Source organism: Brassica napus, chromosome C1 (assembly GCF_020379485.1).
Source record: "Brassica napus cultivar Da-Ae chromosome C1, Da-Ae, whole genome shotgun sequence".
Taxonomy (NCBI): Eukaryota; Viridiplantae; Streptophyta; class Magnoliopsida; order Brassicales; family Brassicaceae; genus Brassica; species Brassica napus.
Window position 1 is genome coordinate 22,329,263 of NC_063444.1, and position 9,726 is coordinate 22,338,988.

General features: G+C 38.3%; 1 protein-coding gene across 1 annotated transcript; it reads right to left on the bottom strand.

The window, feature by feature from the left end:
- Nucleotides 1-6,854: 6,854 nt before the first annotated feature.
- On the bottom strand, nucleotides 6,855-7,931 carry LOC125579886. Its single transcript, XM_048743783.1, has one exon. The coding sequence runs from the start codon at nucleotides 7,929-7,931 to the stop codon at nucleotides 6,855-6,857; it is 1,077 nt and encodes a 358-aa protein (XP_048599740.1).
- Nucleotides 7,932-9,726: the final 1,795 nt, after the last annotated feature.

Sequence of the window (9,726 nt, forward strand, 5' to 3'; positions counted from 1 at the left end):
TTTGTGTAATAGTTATGGCTTCATGTAATTTTTAAAAGCATTTTTGTTAAGTTTCTTTTGTATATTATTGTTGTCTAAATCTAATTTAAAATATTTTAAATCATATTTTAAAGTTTTATTTGATTTTATGTGTAAAACTTAAATTCTGTAAACAAAATTTAAAATATTTATGAGATATAATTTTTTTAAGGTTAAAACAATAAACGAGAAAATATTTATGAATCATAAATGTGATGTGTATTGTAGGGACCAAAATGCAAATGCAAATAAAATATGAAACTTCAAATTAGAAGTTTTGAGTAGTGAAATTTTAAATATAGAGTTTCTTTCCTGAAAACAAAAAAATTTCATATTTGAAGTTACAGAGTGTCTTATTGGAGATGCTCTAAGCTCATAAAGTCAGTTAAACTTGTCGTTGCTTTTGATCTGAAAAGAGATCTATCTTCTTCCTCCTCCGCCGCATCGACGATCTCTGTCATACTCACTGGTAATCGACAAATATTAAGATTTAGGGTTTTGTGTGGTGATTGATTGATTTCGTTGGAGTTGCGTACATAGAGGAACAATGTACAACGGAATAGGGCTACAAACCGCGAGAGGATCGGGGACTAATGGTTACGTTCAGACGAACAAGTTCTTCGTGAGGCTTAGGATGTTAAACTATATAATCTAATCTCTCCTTAATACATTTACATAAGTTAGTTATTTATGTTATTACACAAACACTAGAAACAATTCACCGCATAGCCACTACAATACAGTGGCTATAGACCCGAAATTCGTGGCTATAAAGAAAAGAGGCACGCTTTTGGAAAGGAATAAAGACGTGGCTTATCGTGGCTATTAGCCACGCTTTTACCATGCTTCTTTTCGTGGCTTAAATAGCCACGATAATAACATCTTAAGCGTTGCTACTTTTAGTGGCTATTATAGCCACGGTTTAACCAGTAATTTAAAGTGGCTTTATAGCCACGATTTTGCCACTACGTTTTCGTGGCTATATGAAGCCACAGTTTGTTTTTTATTCACGTGGTATTCTTTAGCCACGTTACAGCCATTTTTGTAAACGGTTTTCTTCTTTGTTCGGTTTCAATTTGCCAATTTGAACAATTTTTATTTCCATTCAAATATTAAAACATTGCAAATTTTATAAAAACAGAAGTTGCATATATATATATATATAAAAGAGTAGGTTCAACATTACAAAAACATAGATAATTATACAAGGTAGAAGAGTTTTAAAGAGTCTAAGAAGACTCTACAAAAGACATAGTTAAAGATTCTAAGAAGGCCCCATGTAGTATGCTTACCAAAAGATCAGCTAGAGTTTGATGAACCTTGTTACAAAAGAGAAGACATGAACCTACTTAAGGCTGAGTAGTTGGGGCTTGAGGCTGAGCATAAGCCTGTTCATTAGGTGCTTGTTGGGGACGAAGCGTTTGGAGGAGCTGATTCATCGCATCTCTTGTTGATGCAAAGTCCCGCTTCATCTCGGACACATCCTGCTCACCTCAGCCACGTCCTGCCTCACACTTTGGAGGCTTGTCTTAAGACCTCCCACACGCATCTCCAGCTCCAGGTTGTGGGCAAGACCATTAGGGATGCGTGAAGAAGGTGCTTGCTCCCTGTATTGGGCACTGCCGAGTCCATAAACATGCCCCCTCTTACCCTTAGCATTCTGTTGAACATAACATAAAACAATTTTAATAAACTCAGGTGGCTGTCAAGACTGTAAATAAACAGAACATAGCATAAGACATTGTAAACCACATTCTTAAGCAGCTCTAAGTCATATCTAATTCCACATACAAATCAGAAATAAAACAATTGAAACCTAGTGTTTCTTTTCCAGGACCGTGTCTATGTCACAATAAATAAACTATAAGCTCAGGTCTTTTTAACACGAACATAACATGGTTCTCTATTATATTGTGTGTATGAAAGATACCTTTAGATAAACTTTGTTTTACTTGAGGCGAGAAGGAGTAGATGATGCACTTGGACTCCCGGGTGATCCTTCAGTGTTAGAGAGCTGTGTGGCTTCCATCTCGGCTTGAGTAACCAGCTCTTCAGCACGATAGTCCACAAAAGTCCCATCTGGTCGGGTGTGTGTCGCCCTGACTAGATCAGTGAATGATGCCCGTTCATTAGTACCAGACGCCACCATCTGCAAAAAGGAAAATAAGTACATGCGATTAGAAAAAAGAACAGTATTTAAAAGTATAGACATGGAAAGATACCATGTTATACTCAATCCTTGCAAAAGACCTAGGTCCTGCATTATGCTTATGGCAACCTTTACCCACAAGATCAGACTTGCGAGATTTATCAGCCTTCTTGCTCTTCTTTTTGGCTGCATCAATCGCCCAATGCTCCAACAGGAGTGCCCAGTCAGTATCATTGATATACTTTGGCTTCTTGTGTTGCCTCTTCTTCTTGCTTATCCTTTCACCAATAGTTGTCCATGTTTCTTTCTTCCAAAGACCGTAGACCAAGTCAATAAACTCAGGCTACCAATAGAAATTTTGCTACAAAAGAAAACAAAACAGTAAGCAATTTAAAAACATGTAAGCGGCATATACAATGTATACTAGTCACTTACCACAAACGTTTGCCACCATGATTCTCTCCTTTCATCAGGAACCTTCCTCCAACTCTTCCAAGGCCCCATGTAGTATGCTTGCCAAGTTGCCAGAATGAAAGAGTTGACACATGGGTCAATACCAAACCTAAAATGATAACAAACATCAGTAACAGAAACAATACATTCACAAAAAATTCTAACAAATAAACAATCATAAGTAACAATCCTAAACAGAAACAATCCTAAGCAACCACAGCCATAATTCAAATAAAGGAAACTATCCTAGTCTAAGAAAGAGATGGAGAGCAAATGTAATCTTACCATAAAGCTCCATTGATTTTATCTGGATGGAGATGAGGCTGTGCTAGCCTAGCAGGTGAATTGAGCATGGCATTGAGGGTCATCTACGGGTAGCTATTGGAACGAGAAGAGGAAGCAGCATGGTTCGAAGCCGGTCCAGTAGCACCAGGAGGCATAGGAGGAGGCACAGTAGTTGTCCCAGGTACTCTTGCTGAGTTCATCTGTTCACAACCAATGAAAAAGAAACATTAAGATACAAGCAAATATAAACAGAGACAAAGCGACATAAAACAGACAGAGAGAAGACCATGAGAAATTAAAACCCTTTTAGGTCCGAGTGAAAACAAAGAGAGAAAGACAAAAAAAAAAAAAAGACAGAGCTAATCAGTTCACAAGAACACTAACTAGACAGAGACAAAACCCGTAATCGAAACCTACCCTAAAACATAGACACTTAAAAAACAAAGAAATCGAAACCCTAGATCGGAAAGAAATCGAAACACACAAACAAGCAAAGAAATCGAAACCCTAGAACATGAATTAAACATGCCAAAAAAAAAAACTACTAAACCCTAGAACATCTAATCGATTCGAGAATCAAAAGGTTTCAGATTTAGCGGAGGAGAAAAATGGGTTACCTTGAGAGATGTGAGAGGGAGACGGGAGACGGTGAGGCTTGGAATCGAAGACGGCGAAACTTGAAATCAGAGAAGACGATGGCTTTCGTCGGTCGAGACTCGAGAGAGTTTTGATTTTTTTGCTAAGTGTTGAGAAGAAAGGGAAAAACGATATAAAACCCTTTCACTAGAGCCACGAAACAAGCGTGGCTAACCGTGGCCAAATTTTACCAATAACCGCGACACGAAAAATAATTGGAGCCAAAACCAATTGGTAAACCAAAATTTCAACAAAGCCACGAATCTCCCACGAAATTACAGTGGCTATGTTTTAATATAAACCGCGGAACCAAAATAATTGGAGCCAAAACCACATAGCCACTCTGTAGCCACGAAATGAGCGTGGCTATATTTAAAAACCCGAAACAACAAACATCTAACCTCTAAACTATAATCCCTAAACCCTCTTCCTTCAACCTTCTACTCATACAAAAACTTTCATACATATTCCAACACTACAACCTTTTAAAACCATATATTTTACAACCTTACCATTTATTTTACATCTTACAATATATTTTACAACACTACAATATATTTTACAACCTTAAACATATTTTACAACCTTACAACTTATTTTTAATCCTAACAATTTATTTATTTTTAATACATTCAACCTTATAACATATTTTACTACCTTAAACACATATTTCACAATCTTGGAATATATTTTTCTATTCCGAATCATCATCTGAATCACGGTCTGCTTCTACATCACCATCTGATACATATTCATTGTTTGGAGGATTCACCGGAGCAATATCATAATCAGACACATCATCAACAACATGTGTTTCCACCCGTAACAATGAACTTTCAGCAACCTGATCACATCTATCATCTTGCCATGCCGTTAAAGCAATTTCTGACGTTTCTCGGATTCCTCGGGGAATAATTTTTGCGCATGCCCACCAGTCATCGACCGATTGTCGCCGTACCCGTGGATAAGGAATAAAACATTCTTGATCACAATTACCTGCTCGTGGTACAATAAAATCATAGTTTCAAATCATCGCTTTTCATGAATAATCAAATCCCAAACAAATAAAAATATATATTTTTCACTTACCTGGTAATACAAAAGGATCATATTTTGCATATTGTCTTCGTGGTGAGACATCAACAAGACCAAATGGATGTATTCTCATACCGCGATTTTCTGTGGTGTCAAACCACGAACATTTAAAAACCATGACTTTCAGGCCAACATCACCATGATACTCCACCATAGTAATCTGTCTCATTGGTTCCAGGTACACATACACCATAATGTTGAGTTCTCTTATTCTGACCGTGGTTATGAGTGTGAAAAGTGTGTGGTATATTGGCCAAGACCTATAACTACGCCTAGGACCTTGTACGAAATCCATCATCCACATAGGAAATGTGTAAAACTGAGTCGCATAATTAATCTGCAATACAATAACATTGTTATAAATTACAAATTTGATTAAATGAATTGTGGAACTTAATAATACAAAACAATAACTCACATAGTCTTTGCACCAATCAGCAAATTTGGTGTCTTTCGCTTTTTGCATTGCAGCTGGAGTAATATCAGGAATATTTAACGTCATATATTCTTCAAACATCCTGCACACATTAAAATCATAATTATGTAACTAGAAATATGTATTTATATTATATTTTTCATAATATTAAACTACCTTTCATATGGAGCAAATGTTTCACAGTTGATCATCATAAATGTCTGAAGAGCAGTGTTATCTTCATCATTCAACCAACCAGTTGAGCATTGGCCACTAATTCTCCCTTCATGGTAAAACAAGGGTGGTACATCCGGATAATTGTATAAGAAACGAATATCACTCGGACCTTCTGGAATGCTCATGATTTCAGGATGCCCAAAAAAAATTGAGGAAGCATTTGAAATCTCCTCATTTATCCATTGTGCAACTATCGAACCTGCAATGCGTGCTTTGTTTTTGACCATCTTCTTCAAATGGTACATGTATCTTTCAAATACATACATCCACCTAAAATAGACAGGACCACCTAAGGCTACCTCATCTGGGAGGTGCACAAGAAGATGTTCCATAACATCGAAGAACGATGGAGGAAATATCTTTTCCAAGTTACAAAGCTTCAAACCTATATTTGCCTTTAAAAGGCCAACATCTGACTCTTTCAAAATCTTCGAAGAGATATCTCGGAAGAAGAGGGCAATATCTGTAAACAAAACATTAAAGTTAATTATAGCATCAATTATAGTAAATCATAAAATGATACAAACAAATAAATACCTCTAATCGCTGTGTGAACATTTTTGGGAAGGAGTTCAGAGAACGCAAATGGATATAGTCGTTCCATTATGACATGACAATCATGACTTTTCAGTCCATGTAGCTTTAAATTGCTTTCGTCAATACATCGACTAAATATGGAGGCGTATCCATCGGGAAAATTTATATCGTTTTTCAACCACAGAAGGAGTGCTCGTTTTCCCGCATTTGGCAGCCTGAATATTGGCACGGGCATCGTTCCATCCTCTTTCATCTCTAAATCCCGCCTTTTGCATAGTCCTGGAAGATCCAATCTGCTTTTGATGTTGTCTTTCGTCTTTCCAGGAGCATTTAACACCGTGTTCGTCAGGTTATTGAAGAAGTTTTTCTCAATATGCATGAAATCAAGACTATGCCGAAGAAGATGATTTTCCCAATACGGTAACTCCCAGAAGATACTCTTCTTTACCCAATTGTGAGTAACTCCATATCCAAATATTGTCTTGGATGGGTTATCATGTCCATTCCCTCCACATTCCACAGATTTTGATAAACCTTTTATATTGTTTATCCTTTCATGCAATATTTCTTCTCCGGTCAACCACGGTGGTGGAGGATCTAAAACTGTTTTCCCCATCTAAATGCTTGAGTGTTTTTCCGGTAAGGATGATCTGCATCTAAAAACCTTCTGTGGCAATCAAACCAACTATATTTCCTTTCGTTAGATAACCAGAATGCACCAGTCTCATCTTGGCAATATGGGCACGCCATCCGACCATGAGTCGTCCAACCTGAAAGCATTCCATAAGCTGGAAAATCGCTTATCGTACACATCAAAACTGCTCGCATTTTGAATCTTTCTTTCATTGAAATATCATATGCCTCCACACCACCCCTCCATAACATCTGTAATTTTTCAGTCAATGGCTGAAGGTAAATATTTAAGCTTTTCCTTGGATGTTTGGGCCCAGGAATTAGCACCGAAAGGTAAAAAAATTCTCTTTTCATACACATTCCCGGAGGCAAATTGTATGGAGTTACAATAATGGGTCAAAGGGAATGTGCTTTGCCATTCATACCAATCGGATTAAACCCATCTGTTGATAAGCATAGATAAACATTCTGGCTTTCAGCAGCAAATCCAGGATATACCTCATTAAAGTGTTTCCACGCTATGGCATCAGATGGGTGATGCATTTCGCCTTCCGAAGTTACATGTTCCTTATGCCACCGCATATTGGAAGCTGTCGCCTCAAGTTGGTATAGACGTTTCAGACGATCTGCAATAGGCATGTAAAACATTCTTTGCTTTGGCTTATTTTTTCCTTTTCCATTGTTCGGATAGTAGCGATCTTCTTCACAAAACCTACAACTAACCAACTTCGCATATTCCTTCCAAAATAGCATACAATTCTTCACGCAAACATCAATCTTCTGTACGGGCAACCGAAGCCCTCGTGTCAGTTTCTTTGTCTCGTAATATGTTGCTGGAGCATTATTCGGCTGCGGAAGCATTTTTTTAAATACTTCAGATATCTCATCTACACAAGCTTCCGCCAAATTATAATCCGTCTTCACTTTCATCATCCGCGAGGCAAGAGACAAGCGAGTTATTCCGTCTGCACACCCTTGGTAGAGAGGTTGACTGGCTGCTTCAAATGCTTCAAAAACACTATCACGATATGGCTCTGCTACGTCCGTTTCTGCTATAGGTTCCGGTATGTATGGTGGCGTAATGTCCGCTGGTACTTCTGGATTACCCTGGTAGTGATCTTCATGAGCATTCCAAGTAGGATTCTCCCACATTTTCTTTTCACCCGTTGAATGATTCGCTCCTGAACTCTCACCAACAGTGTAGAATTTCTCTCCGTGACTCGTCCAGACATAATAATTTCCCTTAAAAACGTATAAGAACAGATGTCTTGAGACAAGTTTTGCATCTCGTTGCTTCACATTTTTGCATTGAGCACACAGACACAATAACGTTTGCCATTCCTCGTAATCTGCTTGACTACACGCAAATTGAAGAAATGCGATAATGCCTCCTAGAAACACTTCTGAAACGGAATTACTCTCATGATCAATCCTTTGATCCATCCACTCCCTTGAATCAAAGTAGAAAGACATAGCTTTGTTTAGAAAGTTTGGTTGAAGAACAAAAGTTCTTAATGTTTCACACGGGGATAGTATATATTTTAGAATTAGCCACAGTTTAGCCACGAAATATCCGTGGCATTTTTAAAAATATCACTGCCAAACGAATCTTTCTCTGCTGCGAAGTGCATAAAGTTAATATTGCCACGCCACAGCCATGATAAAAGCGTGGCTATGCACACTATTGCACATAACAGTGCCGTTTTGATGTCGGCACAAAAAAAAATCTAGCCACGACTATTTAAAGTGGCAAATTCGTGGCTATTAGACATGCCACGCAAAACTTCGTTGCTATTTCGTGGCTATAGTAGCCACAGTTGTTTTTAGTGACTAGTTTGTGGCCTAATTTTCGGTTTACCGTGGCTATGTTGTTTCGTGCCTAAAACGTGGCGGGTTCGTTGCTTTTTCTTTATAGCCACGGTTTTGTAGTGGCACTACCGTGGCTATGCGATAGATTTTTACCAGTGAAAGAGTTGTAACTCTTCATGTTAAGTGGTGTGTCTCTTAACCCAATGATTCGATCTCTATATAAAGATCAATCATAAGTTGTAAACATGAACACATAATCTCAATAATACAAAAGTATTTTCAGAAAAGTTTATAAGCCTGAACGTCTATCTTATTCTTTCTCTCGAACTCGTGTGTAACACAAGCGGTTGGTAAAAGATTAACATGGTATCAGAGCTGTAAGGTTAAGAGGATGAAGAAGAAAGCACTAGTAAGAGAAACACTTGGCCTGGAGAAAAGGAGGCTAGAGGATTTTGGCATACAATTTATCGGAAGCACACAAAATGATGAAGAATCAAGTAATCCCCGTATTTGATGGAGAGAAGTACGACTTCTGGAGCATTAAGTTGACAACCATTCTCAAGACCAGGAAGTTATGGTCTGTGGTTGAAGAAGGCGTAGCAGCCCCACCAGCACAAGTGGATGAGACCCCTGAAACAGCAAGGGCAATATCGCTTAGAGAAGAAGCGATGATGAACGATACATTGGCTTTGCAAATTTTGCAAAAAGCCGTATCGGATCACATCTTCTCACGGATTGCAGCAGCATCAACATCCAAAGAGGTGTGGGATGCAATGAAGTCAGAGTATGAAGGCTCTCCTTAAGTTTGTTTGATTCAACTTCAAACGTTGCGAAGGGAATACAAGAATCTGAAGATGTATGAGAATGAAGATATTAAGAGCTTCACGGATAAGATAGTTGAATTGGTAAATCAATTAACTTATCATGGTGAACAGAAGACATATGTTCAACTCATACAGAAGATACTCATCTCTCTCCCAGCCAAGTTCGATAGCATAGTCAGTGTGTTGGAGCAAACAAGCGATTTGACTTCAACAAAGATGGCAGAGTTGATCGGGATTTTGAAGGCTCATGAAGCAAGGCTGGCTGCAAGAGAAGAAAGCACAAGTGAAGGAGCATTCGATGCTCGTGTTAAACACAGAAATTCTGGTGTTACACAAGACAACTCAAAGCGATGTGGAGGCAAGAAGTGGTGCGGTTTCTGCAAGAAGAACAACCACAATGAGAGCGAGTGTATGAGGAAACAGAAAAAGGATGATCCAAAGAATGATCACAGAAGTAACAAGGAGTGTTACAATTGTGGCAAGCTGGACCACTTTGCAAATCAGTTCTACTCAAAGAAGAAAGAGAAGGCACATGTAAGTCTCGAAGAAGACTTGAATGAAGATCACATGTTGTTCAGTGCGAGCGAAGTAGCAAAAACAGTGATGGAAGATGTCTGGTTAGTAGACAGTGGAGC

Bases quoted from the DNA above. Each gene is read 5' to 3' on its own strand.
- LOC125579886 (XM_048743783.1), bottom strand. From the start codon at position 7,931: ATGTCTTTCTACTTTGATTCAAGGGAGTGGATGGATCAAAGGATTGAT.